This window comes from Epinephelus moara, chromosome 20, assembly GCF_006386435.1.
Source record: "Epinephelus moara isolate mb chromosome 20, YSFRI_EMoa_1.0, whole genome shotgun sequence".
NCBI classification, from domain to species: domain Eukaryota; kingdom Metazoa; phylum Chordata; class Actinopteri; order Perciformes; family Serranidae; genus Epinephelus; species Epinephelus moara.
The window spans coordinates 27,758,334-27,775,222 of NC_065525.1; the positions used below are offsets into that span (position 1 = coordinate 27,758,334).

A 16,889-nucleotide genomic window follows, 5' to 3' on the forward strand; every position below is an offset into this window, starting at 1 on the left:
CTTCGGATGCCATGACAGTAATAGATTATAGATTAATAGATTATAATAATAATGTCAAAATATCATTTACAGACCGATTTAACAGACGATCACTGCTGCCCGACCCGCAGGTCCATTTGCGGGTCCCGCGGGTTACGGGTCGACCCGTGCATCACTACTCAACTCAGTCTATAAGGCTGCACACAACAGTAAGGCTATAGACATTATATTCTATTCAGGCATGCAGAACCAGCAGCGCATCGGCTCTACAGTGCACGGCACTGCTCAACGGTTCCGATTTAATCAGAAGACAAATTAAGGTCCGAATGTTAAAAAATGGTATTCGGGACAGCCCTAAACTCTACTCAGTGGAGTGCATGAGCAGAGTTTAAATGCACGTGCTTAACCGGGCACGCTTCTCGTATGTGAATATTTTAAATAGTAATGCTTTGGCAAAAATGCATGTGTTTGGGAAGCAGTGAGCATATGACTGGATAAATTTTCTGCACTGGATGTTCTTGATGTAGTTTTGCTGTTGTTATATGCGGTCCCCTTTCACACAGATTCATCAAGAATTTTTGTGGTTTTTGGATCCTTCGTTCACCATGAGGATATGCAAGAACGTTTTTTTCATGAATTCAATGTTACATGAGGGGCATAAGTTCTATACAAATGATCATGTAATTGGTGACGTATTCCTTTAAATTGTGATAGCTTTTTCTGCCTTTTTTTCGGGACCCCATGAGTTGCACTCCTAGTACTTACTCTTACTATTTATAGAACATTTATTTTGCTATATTCTGGTATTTCCAACTAACATTTGTCCTACTTACAGCAACAACATGCCATTCTATCAGAAATATACCCCATGAATAAGTTGTTATTGTTGCTATTAGGCCAGTATTTTAGGCCTTTTCATTTTGGAAACAAAAGTATCAGTATGTTAAATAATGGTGCCAAATTAACCGAGAACTTTCTGCTTCACTGATGGGTACAGGCTTTCTTTTGGAAAAACTCTTTCAAACACTTACAGTATGTGTGTACATGAAGTATCAGATCATAATTTTCAACCTGCTGCTTGAAGGCTGCTGATGTTTGAAACAATGTGAGCACAGTGTGGATGATTAGGTGCTTTTAGGTACTTTGCTCCATATTCCATGTGGTTTGAATGAGCGGTTTTCTACAGCTTTGGCACCCATAAAATTTTCAATGAGTGGAATAAATTAGGAACTCATACACAGCTCAGGCTACTTGGGGTGAAAAAAACCCTCTAAAATTATTCTCATAAAAGCCCCAAAAACCTGTTTTACATTGTTGTCCTGTTTTTTACAAGCGGTCACGTTTAGAGCACGCGTCTCACTCAGAGGACACAAAAATAGGCAAAGAAATGAGGGCAGAGTCGCTGTGTACCAAATGTTCTGTGACCTTCATAGTACTGGAGTGTGCCGAGCCTCCAGGCTTACATCTTTATCACTGACAAATACAGACATCGCTGCGATCCATCGTGCAACTGAAGTTACAGATGATAAAGAGCCTACAAGATAAATTAATGTGAAATTGGGTATTTTGTCTTTTGTCTGCAGCTTATTGTGTGTGTTATAGATAAAACTGACAAGTGATTATTCGGCTTTAAAAGATCTAAACTCTGATGTCTGTGTGTGTGTGTCTGCTTTGTCATTCACCACTGTGTGTTCGCGTGTGCATCACAGCCATAGACGTGGACAAGGCCAGAAAGGAGGAGGAGAGGATCATGCTCCAGGACGCCATGGCGGTGCTGGCAGGAGGTGGCACCCTCACACCTCACCCAAACACCAAGGCGACCGCTCTGCACGTTGCCGCTGCCAAAGGCTACATTGAAGTTCTGAAGTGAGAATCGGTCTCCACACATGAGGGGGATGACAGCTTGTTAGCTTTGTCTTAATTTGGTATCACACAAAGTCAAACAGCTTTTATTCATAGCCTCTCCTCCTAAATACTCCTCATCTTCTCCCCCGCTTATTTGCGTTCCTCCCTCTTCACTCCCCTCCTCAGGGTGCTGTTACAGTGCGGGGTGGACGTGGACAGCAGGGACATCGATGGGTGGACGCCCCTGCACGCAGGAGCTCACTGGGGGCAGGAGGAGGCCTGCTCCCTGCTGGCTGACCACATGTGCGATATGGGTGCTGTCAATAACGTGGTGAGTGCGAGACAAACAACCTCTCCTCTGCATGAGCTGTTATATAAGTTGAAGCCTTTATTTGTGCGTTGACTGATGATGCACTCTCGATGTCCTTCTAGGGCCAAACACCTCTAGATGTTGCAGATGAGAACCTCGTGGACACTCTGGAGGAGCTGCAGAAGAAGCAGAACGCCGTGAGTCCGCCTCCACATAGGCTCCACAACTATCTCACTCAGTTAGATAAACCTGATATGATTGATAGTGTTACAGCAGCGAATGTTCTCCATGTTTATGTGTGTTTATATTCCTCTTCAGTTACGCAGCGAGAAAGAGAAACAGACTCCTGTTATTGAGACCAGCCCGCCAATCTCCATGGTACCAGTTCGCACACGCAGGTCAGTGCCAGTGTGTTGGTGTGCAGGCATGTGTTTGTGTGTGTGTATGTGGGCACACGCTACGCTGTTCCTCAGCTGAATCCCAGTAATCCCAGTTCCAGTAGTTTGCATGCAGGTATGATAAACCTCCTGGCATTTTTCTTTTTTTTTTTAACCTTGTTGCTTCTATCCACTGATATGACACTGGATAGACGTAGCAGGCAACAACAGTCTGTGTCCCAGTTTCATACTGAATACTGTTTTATAGTGTGAACACATTGGATAAATGAAAAATATAAACACTCTAAAATTCCTCAAATTCAGCCTGGTTTTAATAGATACTTTTGTCCTACACTGCAACAGAGAGGGAGAACGGTAATCAGCCCAGGCATACTTTCACAAAAACTAATGTAAGTAAAATAAAAAATTAACATTGCATAACTTAAGAAAAATATTGAATAATATGTATTTTAAAGGAGCATTTTTTGGGGGGATTTGCAGTATTGATAAAATCCTTCATCATGATAATTTTATATCACTGTATCGATATTTATCATAATATCATAAATGACAAGACAGTAATGTCTGTTTTTGGCTAATCTAGCTAATTAAATAACTGGCAACTCAACATACCGCCGAGTTTTCACATTGTGAACTTTAAAGGTCGACTTCATCTGCGTTCTTTTCTGCGTTTTTCAAATAGAAACGCCCCCAGCTGTTAGCAAAAAGCGGTGATGTGCATTACAGCGCTGACGCCCTCCCTGTCCTCATCCCTCACACACACAGTTCACTGACAATATGACTTAATGTGACTGTATCATGCGTATTTGGAGGTGGAAGCTGGTGCTAATTTGTTATTATTAAACTTTTATTTAAATTCAGTATAATATAATGCCACATGTATACTGTATATTTCAACTAATATTTAATTATACTATTCCTGTATTTTAACACGTTTATAGATGATAATAATAATAATAATAATAATAATAGGGCAGTATAACAAAGATTTTGAAAGGGTTGCAGCAGTGTGAAGCGTAAATATTAAGTAAAAGCATAAAAAGAAAGAGTGTCAGACCTGTATCAGTAAGTCAGAGCTAGTTAAAGGCTACAGTGAACATATTAGTTCTTAGCTTTCTTATAAAGATATTTAGTGAGCTAGCCCATGTAGGGCTTTGTGTACAAGGAGATCCATAGTAGAGCCATAGTCAGTGTATTACAACAGTAAATGGCAGTCGGCTTGCTCCAAGTCATGAGAAGCAGACAGGAGTACCGCCATAGAAGCCAAGTAATGTACTGCTGTGGACGCCACATAAGTTTGGTTGTGAAAGTCACCCAGCAACTCGTTTTTTCTGTTAAAAGAGTCTGGTGGCTGTTGATGGGGGCAGCAACAAAACATATTATAGCAAGCTTTAAAAAATCTGTGAGTTTCAAGGGTATGCTATATTTAGTTTATTTTCACTGCTTTACCTTGCTGTCAGACAGGCCTTTCTCATGAGCGACTGAACTGAAACTGAAACTTGTCTATGCCCTCTCCGAAGCCAGACTCCATTAGCAGAACACAGTAATTTTACCTTGCAGGACACAGTAGTTGCTGGTCTACTGCTGCCTTGATTAGTTAGTTCAGCTCCGAAAGACACACAATAACACCAACAGACGTGTCGTTCACAGCATTACATTGCTTAGCTTCCCAGCTGGTACTCCTGTCTGCTTCTGCTTCTGCTTCCAAATTAGGAGCGTAAGATTGGTAACACACAGTTTTTAAAGAAGGCTTTGCTCAGTCCTTGAAGAGGCGCATCAGGGGGGCTCAGCGGTTTTTATGTAGCAACATCATCATGCAGAAACCTATATATGTCAGGTCACGTGGGAAAACGTTTTTAGAAGGGCTTGGGAAAAAAGCACTTTGCCGCTAAAACAAAGGTTCACTACTGGGAAGCAATAGACTGAAGACAGAATGATATAACCTCACCCCATCACCGTCACCACCACAAAAAAATGGAGCTGCCCTTTTAGAATAATATAGGTGAATTTCTCGCACACTAAAAGCCAAAATAGTTCAAAATCTAAACAGTACAAAGCATATACTTACTGTAGTATACTGTATGTGGTTGGGACACACATTTGTGGGTTTGTGTGACGTTTGCATCATCATATATTGAGGAGACATTATCAAAAATAAGTGATCAATTAAAACACTCTAGATTGAAGTTTCATATCACTAAATGGTGATCTAGTGATAAGACAGCAGTGCCACACACGACATCACAGAAAGTGACCCACTTTTCCACCCACTGAAGTGTTGATCGGCGCATGCTCGCTCTAATTGGCTGCACGTGGAATGATTGCCCTCACTGATCAGCTCCCTGCATGCCACCTGTTGTTCCACCCCACCTTGGCCCCGCCCCTGCAGGACTTCTATCTCTCGTATGAGCAGTAAGGAGAAGATCTGCCTCCACGAGCGGGAGAAGCACCCACCCCCTGCCCTGCAGAGCAGCCCGGCTGAGGACGAGGAGGAGGAAGGAGGCCAAACGGGACAGAACCAGCCTCAGGGCCAGGGGAAGGCCTCCAGCAGCTCCAGCTCAGAGGAGGAGAGCGAATCGGAGAGTGACGCTGAGTCGGGTGAGAGAAGCTGCTAATGTCTGAAGGGAGTCTGAGTTGTGATTAGTAATAATATTTGACACAGGAACTGAATTAAAGAGCTGACATGTTTTATCAGATGGGTTTTATGACTGACTTCTTTATGATTCTCTCAGTGAGTTATTCATTTCTGACCTTTGCACGGTTGCAGAGAAAGCGAAAAACCGAGAGATCATAAACAACTTGAACAACAAACGCAACACCACCAGCCTGCCTCCTACCTCCATGTCAACGAGTACTGCTGCAAGCCAAGTCAAAAAGGTAATATTCAGAGATGTTATATAGAGAATCGAATGTGTGTTTCAGCTGTATGACAACAATACAGCGGATGACCTCTGTTTGCTCCATAGCAGGACCCAGGCAAGCCCCCGGCCACAGAGGCCCCGGGCTCCTGGAGAACGTCTCTGAGGAAAGCGGGCAGCTCGGTGACTCTGGGCTCAGCTGGACTTTCTGACTCCACCCAGGACCCCAGCAGACCTCCAGAGACTGTCCTGGGCATGACTCGCTCTGCCTCCAGTCCCCGCCTCAGCTCTGAAGCCGACACCAAGGTACGCACCACGGGTGCTCACATGATTCAAGGATTCATACGCCCATTAAACCAGTTATTTTTTCATAACATGACTTCAAATAAAGGCTTCTTTCATAGCTTCCATTTGCTGAATCATAGTATAAAAAAAACCTGATGAACCACTCTCACCCTTTGTTCTCAGGAGCCGAGGCTCGCTCGGGTACCGCCCATCCCAACACGGAGACTCTTCAGTATTCCAGACAGCAGCCCTGACAACTCCAACAGGTGGGCCGCTGCTCTCATATGTGTCTGCGCTTGTGAAACCAGAATCTGTTTTTCTGAGTCACTGCATATGTGCCCTTGTCACCCTGTCTCTCCCTCAGTTGGCTAAGTCGTAGCTCCTCTTACACCCGGCGCCTTCATAGTCAATCAGGGAATGATCTCACTAGTTCCACCCCCTCTTTGCTTCACAGGTTAGTCACGCTGCTCACTGCCTGACTTGTATTTGTTTGCTCTCCTGTTGGTGTGTGATTTTTGTTTTTGCTGTGTCACAGCTTATTACAATCCCCCAGCAGTGAATACTAATTTGTGTGTGTGTGTGAGTGTGTGAGACTGTGAAAGATGCCTTTGTGTTTCCAACGGGCTTTGTGTTTTCTCTAGCTCATCTTATGGAAAGAGACTGGATGACCCCACCGTGACCTCAGCTAGCACAGGAACAAGCCCCGCTCCACTCAGTCGCCTTAATAGTGTCTTGGCTCAGAGGTAATCCATTTTTATACAAATTAATTTTCCTCACTCAACTAAAAGATCTGATAGTCACTGCTTATATTTCTCCATAAGACTGCCTCAGGAACAGACAGAAAAGAAGGATCAGTTTGCCGTCACCACTTCCAACTCTCGGAGCACAACCACTGGCGAACAGGAGGCCAAGCAGAGGCGCAAGTGAGTCAAGGCTATTGCGTGTGTGTGGATGTCAAAGGGCTGATGTCTGTTAATTGTGGGCCTGATGCTGTTGAACCTAAAAGTGTGTGACATGTGTAGATCATATCTGACGCCAGTGCGGGATGAGGAGGCAGAGGCACAGAGGAAGGCTCGCTCCAGACACGCGCGGCAGTCCCGCCGCTCCACTCAGGTACAGACATCACCAGCCCAGGTGTTCACAGAAATACTGTGTGTCAGTCTGATACACACGTTTTCTCTTTCTCACATCTAGGGGGTGACGCTAACAGATCTGCAGGAGGCGGAGAAGACAATGAAAACGGACAACAAAGGGAGAGAAAAGAAGGAGGAGGAAGAGAAGGAAAAAGAGAAGGAGAAGGAGAAAGAGAAGGAGGCAAAAGCGAAGAAGGGAGAGGAGGGGGTGAGAGCCATATATCAGAGTTATAGGCCTATGTTGGCTGCTCTTATATAATGTCATGTGACGTCACAGAGTGCGGGGGATGCTGTGTTTACAGGAAGTGAGCTGGAGGTCTCGTATTGCCAGCCTGCAGAAGTCTGACCTGCTGGGCCTCACACAGCCCGCTGGCACTCCACGCCCTCAGACATCTGACAGGAGAGGTTCGCATCACCACTTCCCTTTTGTCACAAATAGGAAAGCTTGACAATGCAGCGATGTTTGTTGAAACATTTGATTAGCTCTTAAACCACTGCTGTCTGGCTTTGTTCCAGATGTTGAGGCCAGCACGGGGGAGAGCGAGACGGAGAGATGGGCCAGGGAGCGCAGAGAGAGGAGACAAGCTCGAGCCAAAAGGAAGGCACAGAGAACCGGGGAGGTAAACGCCTCTAAAATCTTTTTATCTGGAAAACTGAGGCAGGAATGAAAAAACAAAGGCAGTCATGTTGTAACTTTAGTATTACATAAGAACATGCATTGTCTTTGCTTTCTGTAGAGTGATGACAATGATCCCAGTGGAGAGGAAGAGTTCTCAGGCAGTGGGCTGGATCCACAGGTGTGTGTGTGTGTGTGTGTGTGTGTGTGTGTGTGTGTGTGTCTTTATTTGTGGTATGACTGACTGACAGTAACCTTAGACACCAGACATAACTTGTTTGCTTGTCCTTTCTGTTTACAGACAAACCAAAACTTAAGTTCCAGGTATGTATTCAGCCTTTGACCTGTTCGATTTTTCCTTCTTTCTTCACTCTGTCAGCACAGTCTCAGTGATAGCAGTGTCTCTGACCTCTAACCTCTGCTCGTCTGCTCAGGTCCTTTAACGACTGCACCCAGGGAGGAGACTCTGACGCCAAGGATTTTAAGAAGGTCAGACAGACTGAAGTGATTTTGAGGTCAGAAACTGTGTTTTTCTTGTTTGTCCCAGTTATTTACCGCTCTGTGTGTCTGTCTGTGTGTGTGTCAGTTGTTTGAGGAGGTTTCCAGAGAAAACAGTCAGCTCCAGTCTCAGCTGCAGGACACCCAGAGGATTATCAGTCAGACCAGGTTGGACCTGGAAAAGGCCACACAGGTGACGACACACTCACGAAGTTAAACACAAACTGTTATTGTTAAATTCCTCAAAGAAATGCAAAAGGAAACATCTTGAAGTGGTAAAACCGGCAATCAACAGGTCCTGTAATTGTGAGCAGTACTGACATCTTTTTTCCTTTGAATTCCTGATTCTGTGCCAGGTGGTGGCTATCACCTGTCATGCCGTCTACTCAAACCTTACTGTATTTATTCCATCTACTTCTGAAGATGAAAACAAAACATCTCTTTGTCTGTGTTTTTTGGATCAAGATTTTGATCTCAGTTCAATCTGTATTGTGTGACATGAAAGCACAAAATGTGGATTTTTAAAAGAAGAAATAATTCAGTCATCCTCTTACAAACGAAAAGTTGGATTCATTAGCAATGCAATGTACCCTTTGTCTCATCAGTACATTCAGGGATTCTGCCTCTACAGCCTCACTTGTGCTGTGTCTCAAATCAGATACTTGTTCACACTGAGAAGTATCGTAGTATTGTATTGCACTATCAGTACCCAGATGGTGCACTCATGAGTCATGACAGTCAAAACCTTTAGTGTGGAACGTAGGACACTTCTCAGTGGGCCAAGAGTTTGTTTATTGGGTTGTAGTAATAAATTGTTACCACAAACAATAATACAAATGCTAGCTTTAGCTTGCTAGCTAGCAAACAGTGCAACATTAAATCATCAGACATCGACATAACATAGGTTGTAGTGGAAGCTTTACACCCAGGATCATGGTTATGCTTGGTGTATTTGCATGTTAAATTGTCCATGCCGTAAAAGCTTGTTTATGTTTAATACAGTAAATAAATACAGAAGAATTCAAGTGAGCAAACAAGCAAATGTAGCAAATGGACATCCACATCAAGATGTTGCAGGTTGGAGCTTTGATATTAATGATGTATTTTTGCACCCAGGCCTTGAAGTGATCATGTAAACCTGCTGTTGTGATGATGATGTTAATGTGTTTGATCTGTTGTATCCAACAGAGACAGGAGCGCTTCAGTGACTGTTCAGCCCTGCTGGAGCTGGAGAGAAAGGTAATGCATCCCTGCCGATGGTGTTAACCGTTGTTGTTTTTGTAGCTTCGACTGCCTCACTACTGCCACCATTGCTTTCTATTGACACTCTCTCCTCTCTTCTCTCCACTTGAACCACTTTCTCACCTGTTTTCGCTCACCCTCTGTGGTCTTTCCTGTTACTCTACATCACCACCTCCTCTCCGCCCCTCACTCCCTCCCGTTTTCCCGGCGTCAGGACCGGAGGATGTTGGAGCGGCGAATGGCAGAGCTGGAGGAGGAGCTAAAGGTGAGGACATGAGTCTTGTCATGGCCACAGACACTTTGCATGCTTCTGCTTGATTAGCTTGGCTTTAGCTTGTGCAGGCAGCGGTGTTGTGAAGGTACACTGGAGAGTTGTTTTACACAGTACACCTTTTCACAACAGTTTTTCAGGGGGGGTTGGTCATTGTCTTCTGCTACATGTGATTAATGTGGTCTTTGGTTTTTCTCATAATGGATGTTTCTTTTGGACTACCTAACAACTACCTCAAACCCATCTGATCTCTGCGCTCTCATAACTGTCTGATGTCTCCAGCAATACTGAACGATAGGTATTAAAGTCCTTTTCTTTAAACATCCTGTTTGTGACACTCAGAGCATTAATATAGCAGCAAACCACTCTTTGCTATGTAAAGATTTGGTGGAGTGATGGCGTCTTGAGCAGAAAATGAAGTTATGCTCCTTCTGCGAGTGTTGTAATCTGAGCTTCTCTGTGGTATGTTGCGGAAATTCAGTCCAGCCTCACATGTATCTTAGTGCATGTGTGTATCCAACTGACATCTTATCACAGCCACTTTGCACTGTGCTCATACGGCAGTTACCACTGATATCAGAACAGCGCGGAAGCGTAGCACACACCCTCCACTTCCCCCGGTTAACACAGTTAGCTCTGTCAGCACTGTTGCAGTTGTTTAGCACTGGTTATGGAGTTAGCATCGCTAGCTGCTAGCTGCCGGCTCAGCTGCCTCCATGTTGAGAACTGTGTCCGGACAACTCACACAGTGACTTAATTTTTCTTGTGCTGCTTTCAGACACCTTTCACAAGTTTAAACCTTTGAGCCCTGAGCTAATCGGTGCAATACCTTTTTAAATCATAGGGAAAAAGGCAATGAGAAACTTGATAAGAAATGTTCCACAAATAACAAAAAAAAAAACTTAATCACTTTTTCCACATAACTTCCTTGTTTGTTTTTACCTTTTTTTTCCCCAGACTAATTTTCTTACTCTGAATTTTCTGTTTACTCATTTCTTGCTATTTTTGGGCATTTCTTCATTTGTTGCTTGTTGCCTTCTTCATGTGTTTTTGAAATAAATCAAGCCACTTTGCTCAGGTTTCAAAGGGTTAAAGGAATAGTTCAACATTTTGATGAAATATGCTGATTCAGTATCGTTCTGAGAATCAGATGAGAAGATTGATACCACTCTCATGGCTTTATGGTGATTATAAAACTACTGCCAGCAGCTGGTTAGCTTAGCTTAGCACAAAGGCTGCTAACGAGTGGAAACAGCTAACCTGACTAAAGGTGACCTCAATCTTTGGAGTGGTGTCGCTGGTCGCCTGGCAAAAATGTTAAGCAGGCCTAGTAAATAATCAGGAATAATTGGTCATACCTGAATATTTGTATTCACTACATATTTACCGTACACGCACTAGAGTGGTGTTCATCTTTTCATCTAAATCTCGTAACAAAGCAGATAAATACATTTCTTAAAATGTCAAACTATTTCTTTGTCTTTTTTTTGCATGCTATAAAATATTTTTGGATTAATACAGATTTATTTTTTAATAAAATACCCTCTTTTAAACAAGATTGAAAATCATTTCTGTGCTGATATTTCTAGTTTTTTTCTGCCTCTTTACTTTTTTAGCTCCTTCTGGAGGCCTCTGACACTGTAGTGTATCCCGCAGAGGATTTAAACATGACTTATTTGCATTGCACTAAAGCAAAAACAGCAAAAGATCATTATCCTTATGGTTTACAAAAACCTAGCAAATTTAAAAGTGACCCCTGCTGTCTTCCTCTTAACTATTTAATATGAGTTAGGTGTCCTGCTTCCTTTACATTTTGTGGCATCAGCTTTGTTAGAAAAATTTATAGCATTGATATGAATAAATTGTCAAACTATCTGCTGTGAAAACTGCCTGTAACATGTCATTTTAAAGGTACACTGTGCAGGACTGTTGGTTACTGTTTGTAAACATGCTCGCCAGTGAAAGTGAAAGTAAAAGCCAGGGCCAAATTTACTCTCCTTTGGCTTTTGGCCGCACTGCATTTGCGTTTTTTTCTACAATTTGTCTCTTGGATGCCTGCTGCGTACAGTCTGGCACCTGGTCACTACCTTTATATAAAGTCCTGACCTCACCTGAGCGCTGTGGCGGTACACGCCCACAAACATCCCAAACACAGAAAACAAGAAGAAAACAGGAAAATACAGGCAGAGGACAGATTCTCACACTGCCACACACTGAGAGGGGGTCATAAGTGAGGATTGAGAGGGATTACTTCTGTGTGAAACTATAAAATGTAATTAAGGAAAATCCTGCATAGTATACCTTTAAAGTCCAGTATCTTATAATCCAGTTACATAAAAGCGAGCAATAAAATCATTAAGCCATTAATATATTGTTTTAATGTGAATTAAATTTCTACCACCAGGTTCTGGTCGACTTGAGAACAGACAACCAGCGTCTTAAAGATGAAAATGGAGCACTGATCCGTGTCATCAGCAAACTCTCCAAATAGACAGAGAGAGACACGAAGAGCAGGGAACCCCCTCCTCCTTCCATCCAACCATCCATCTATCCCTCTCTCCCTCTCTCCCTCCCTCCCTCCCTGCGTCCACACATTCCTCCCAGTGCCAAAGAGAGCGAGAGAGAGAGGGGGAGAGAAGCAGCAGAATGTCCTACGTACATGAACACCACAGCTTGAGTTGGATTGTGATGCCTCTCCGTGAACAGCTGGAGAGGCTTTTGTGTGCCTTACTGCCCGTTTGTCACAGGAAGACCCATGGCACGAAGGCCTGTGGCTTTGGTCAGAGGCTACCACAGTTGCAACATGAGACTCGACGACAGCCAGAATGCCCACGGCTGGTGCAACACACGAAACATCTTCTACGACTGTGCATCAGGGGAACACTAACATGCACACACATTCCTATGCGTGCATCACATACTTCCTCCATGCACATTCCACGAGCGCACAAGGCAGCTTGGGCCTTAAAGCTCCCACTTAGTATTTATTATTATTAATTTTTTTTGTGGACACACTCACGTCACACATTCACGAATTTACCCCGCTCACAGTCAAATCTAATGTGTTGTCAAGAAGTGAAGGTTTTGGTGTAGTTCTTTGAAAAATAAAAACAGCTCTGGCCCTGTCTTTACATTCAGCACCGTCCTGACGACGGGGGGGAAGTCCACGAAGCTCTGTTGGGTTGTTTTGTTTCCACATGCAAGTGTTTGAACCCACCTACCTCTCCACCTATGCACTTCCCCACATGCATTTTTATTTTTGTGACCACAGACACACTCCATGCTCTTAAAAAAAAACGACCCGGTCAGTCGACCACAGCACTTTACTCTCTGCAAAGCAATAAAAGATGAGCGAGGCTTTGCCCGTCCTCCAGACAGACAAACTTATTTCTGAGCAGCGCCCTCTCACTTAGTAAGTAGAGGGCGAAGTCATAGCTGAAGGTCAAAGGTCATTGCACAGTTATTAAGAAAATAAAATTCTGTCGAAGCCTATCATGCTATGGATGGTTTAATTATTGCCATCGATAAAGATATTATTTTCATAGTTTTTCATCAATTCCTCTCTTACAAGGGAGCATGGTTATGTATATTATATGTGTATAAATATTAGTCTTGAATAATACCCCCCTTTGAAGTAAAATTCCATGTAGCCTTTCTTCACACGTTGGTTTTCTAATATATTGAATGGATGTCTGCACCCTAATAAAAAAAAGTGTTTGTAGGTTTGTAGCGACTGCCTGGTTATTACGCACACTGAGAATTTCTATCCACAAACGAAGCGATTAAAGTAAAATATTAAAGGAGTAGTGTGTACGATTTGGAGGGATTTAGTGGCATCTAGCAGTGAGGATTGCAGATTGCAACCAGCTGAGACATCTCCTGGTTAGAATTCTTTTGAGTTTTCATTGTTCAGGAGGTTTTTACCAGGAGCCGAATTATCTGCAGAGGTCTCTTCCTCTCCAAAACAAACAGACCAGGCGATTTAAGCCGGCAAAAACACCAAATAAAGTAGTTTCACGCTACAATTCAGTGTTTCTTCAAGGCTATTTGGCGTGACAGAGTCAGGCTACTAGCCCAGCACCAGTTAATGTGTGCTCACCTTTGCTTCTCTGGTAACTTAAGATCCAGACATTCAGGAGGTTTTTACCAGGAGCTGAATTATCTGCAGAGGTCTATTCCTTTTGAAAACACACAGACCAGGTGATTTAAGCCGGCAAAAATGCCAAATAAAGTAGTTTCACGCTACAATTCAGTGTTTCTTCAAGGCTATTTGGCATGACAGAGACAGGCTACTAGCCCACCAGCTAATGTATGCACGCCTCTTTTTCTCTGGTAACTTAAGATCTAGACATTCAGGAGGTTTCTTCCAGGAGCCGAATTATCCGCAGAGGTCTCTACCTCTTCGAAACAAATGGACCAGGTGATTTAAACCGGTAAAACACTGAATAAAGCAGCTTCATGTTACAAATCTTCTGACAAGGCTTGTCGCAGAGAGGCTGATAACTATGGTGGCCGGCACAAAAACATGAATGGCCCTATCTAGTGCCAGTGTTTGGTTTGTCTGTTGTGGGCTACTGTAGAAACATGGCGGACCCTGTGATATAAACAGCTCTTTCTAAGGGAATGAAAACACAATGGTTCTCTACAGAAAACATGCTTATTATATAGTATTGCATTTCTGTCAATACATCCCTCTAAGTCCCACACTGTGGACCTTTAATATACCCTTCGACATGGATCCTTTGCGACCACAACACTGAATCCTCTTTGGATTCCTGGCCTCTTAGTAACGTGTTGTGACTGACAGAGTCATCAGTTTGTGGTCACCTGTTTGTTTGTTTGCATTTTTGCTGCCTCATCCACACAACACTTGTATCATCCCTGTGTACAGTTGCTCTGTTTTCTGGTAGCCAGATGTCCTTCATCACTGGGCGGAAAAAAACACCCAGAGCAGCTGCAACACAGTGAGCATAACAGAGGAAACAGGGCAACACAGATGTATTTACAGTATGTTTGGACTGTTATATTAATCTGCTGCTGCTCCCAGGTGGACTGTACATCATGACTGAAATGAGCGTCGTTACATGTGCTGCACGAGTGCTCAGTAGCAACTGGGTGAAAAGCTGTGAGGAGAGCCTTGTTGTCTTTTTGAGCTCCCGTCTGCTTGCACTCAAGAGCAGTTAACACCAGTCATCCATCTGTCTCATCAGAACAGAAAGATGGACCACTGTCCTGCAGGGTAGAAGCACTGACAACAAGCTGAGCTCCTAATAAGGAAGGGCAGGCTGGCCGAGGCTCTCTCTCTGTAAATATCCCTCAGGTCTGAGAAAGACAGAGGAAGGGAGCTGGGGAGGAAGAGGGAAGCGGATGGATTGCAGCCTTATATGGACAAAGCACTGCTTTTCCCAGGGTTTGTGGCTCTGACCCCCGGCATGATGCCAGATGCCTCACAAACAGCTCCTCAGCTCCACCAAGTGGTGCCTCTAATGAAATGCTACAGTCAGGCTGAAGAGTTACATGTCTGTACAAACCTCTGTAAAACAATACTCCTGTGATCAGGGCTACCCAACGGTGGATTACCCTTAATTGGAAATGTGCTGGCAGTGTGCTCTGTAGCAGGGATCCTCAACATTTCTCATGTCAAAGGCCCCTAAATTGATACAAATTAGACCCATTTGATGACATTTCTCTTCAAGGACCTCCATCTGAGAAGATTCTGGTTGTCAGATATGATTAAAACCAGAATTCTGTAGTTGTCATCTACAGTTAAGGAGATAACTGTGGGGGAAGTGAAACCTATAATAAGAATAGTCTCTCTTATGACGCTAACTCACAGCGGGCTCACTTCTACAGTGAATGAGTGAAAATAAACTATTCCCTGTTTGTCTGGGGACACCTGGGACTCCCTCAAGGACCCATGATGGTCTCCCTGGATGAGAACCAGTGCTTCATAGCACAACAAAAAATGACGCAGTATCAGCTTTAATGTGGTTTTTCTATTTTTACCTGATCTTTGGCCCCTGTCTTGCAAAAAAGGATTAGTGTCAAAATTTGGTTTTATCAATTGATATTACACTTATAAGGTTCCCTTTTTTAGGAATACTCCAGTAATTTAGTGTTGCGTTGCCGTATCCTACAATTCCCTACTAAATAGAGTCTGTCATTACACCTTCCTTGCCTGTCCAGTGCCCACATCTTTTAAAGTCCACACTCCCACTTTGTGTTGCAGGCCACCTTTAAAAAGATTTTTAAGCCTGACATAACCAGGTTTATCTCCCCAGACTTTAAAGAGCTCATCCAGAACAACAGAAAGACACCATACAGCTTTTCAATCGTTACGTTCATGATAATAAAACTGAGTGTCCCTTTAAGAGGAGACACAGGTTAATAGGGTACAACTTCACTACTACATATCATCATCAAATTTCCAAACAAATATTTTTTTATTATTACAAGTTTTCTGAAATTAAATCTTTAAATATGCAGATGAGGCATTGTCTACTTAAATATGTACTAATCTGCATACATGTCTCGCACAAAAATCTGAAGATTTGATAAAGGCAGTTTCAAAAGTCTTGTTCCACTTTGTCATCATACTAGAGTAGGATTTTGGATATCTCTTTTCATCATTCCCTAAATAGGAAAATACTGTCAAAAGCCATACAAACTAAATACATAAATAAATTGCCATGTTTTTATGGATAAAATGTTCTGTAAATCAGGCTTATGGTTGCAACGGTATGAGATTTCTCAGAAAATATCACTGATTCACGGTACCACTGTATTACAAAATTTATGTTATTATTGGTCAGGATGATCCTTAAAGGAATGAAAATGGAACGCTTATTGTTAAACACATGTTTTATTACTATGATTGATATATATATATATATATATATATACATACCTTGAAACTGGTATATTGCTACAACCTTAATCAGACTATACATGATATATGAACAAACTTTTCAGTAAGAACCTTAAGGATACAGACAGGAATAAAACCTAAAAGTCTGGTGCATGTAAGTGCTGCTGATGTTGAGATTTCTGGCTCAGACTATGAGAAAAAAAAAAAAAGAAAAGAAAATGGCCTTTACAGATATGTGTTCTAAAATTGAATATATTTTTTAGACAAAAAACCCCAAAACGCTACAGGTGAATAGGGTGAAAAATATCAACAAGTAATGATAATATCACCATGAAACAAACCCCAGTTGATTAATTACATTAAGACAACTGTTTTTTATATGACAAGTTTTTCTAAAATTTTATGTTTAAAACGGGGCGGCTGTGACTCAGAGGTACAGCGGGTCATCCACCTCCAGTCTGCATGTAGAAGTATCCATGAGCAAGATTCTGAACCCCAAATTGCTCCTGATGGCTGCTCCATTGGTGTGTTAGTGTGTTAAAAACTGAGTAGCAGGTGGCACCTTGTATGGTAGCCTCAACCACCA

At 42.8% G+C, this 16,889-nt stretch overlaps 1 protein-coding gene across 6 annotated transcripts in view; it reads left to right on the forward strand.

The window, feature by feature from the left end:
* zmp:0000001167 (protein phosphatase 1 regulatory subunit 12A) overlaps positions 1-13,156 on the forward strand; it is a 19,937-nt gene extending 6,781 nt beyond the window's left edge. Inside the window, exons 4-26 of one of the 6 annotated variants that reach the window (XM_050073336.1) lie at positions 1,689-1,845; positions 2,011-2,155; positions 2,257-2,331; positions 2,453-2,532; positions 4,922-5,130; positions 5,300-5,409; positions 5,499-5,696; positions 5,859-5,941; positions 6,040-6,129; positions 6,317-6,418; positions 6,497-6,598; positions 6,698-6,788; positions 6,870-7,016; positions 7,111-7,213; positions 7,325-7,428; positions 7,546-7,605; positions 7,726-7,748; positions 7,859-7,913; positions 8,011-8,115; positions 9,111-9,161; positions 9,379-9,429; positions 9,718-9,733; positions 11,840-13,156. In XM_050073336.1, the coding sequence (XP_049929293.1) occupies positions 1,689-1,845; positions 2,011-2,155; positions 2,257-2,331; positions 2,453-2,532; positions 4,922-5,130; positions 5,300-5,409; positions 5,499-5,696; positions 5,859-5,941; positions 6,040-6,129; positions 6,317-6,418; positions 6,497-6,598; positions 6,698-6,788; positions 6,870-7,016; positions 7,111-7,213; positions 7,325-7,428; positions 7,546-7,605; positions 7,726-7,748; positions 7,859-7,913; positions 8,011-8,115; positions 9,111-9,161; positions 9,379-9,429; positions 9,718-9,726 (2,150 nt within the window). In that variant the 3' untranslated portion in view covers positions 9,727-9,733; positions 11,840-13,156. The remainder of the gene's footprint in view (positions 1-1,688; positions 1,846-2,010; positions 2,156-2,256; positions 2,332-2,452; positions 2,533-4,921; positions 5,131-5,299; positions 5,410-5,498; positions 5,697-5,858; positions 5,942-6,039; positions 6,130-6,316; positions 6,419-6,496; positions 6,599-6,697; positions 6,789-6,869; positions 7,017-7,110; positions 7,214-7,324; positions 7,429-7,545; positions 7,606-7,725; positions 7,749-7,858; positions 7,914-8,010; positions 8,116-9,110; positions 9,162-9,378; positions 9,430-9,717; positions 9,734-11,839) is intronic. The other 5 variants (XM_050073334.1, XM_050073333.1, XM_050073332.1 and 2 more) reach the window with 5 other exon arrangements.
* Positions 13,157-16,889: the final 3,733 nt, after the last annotated feature.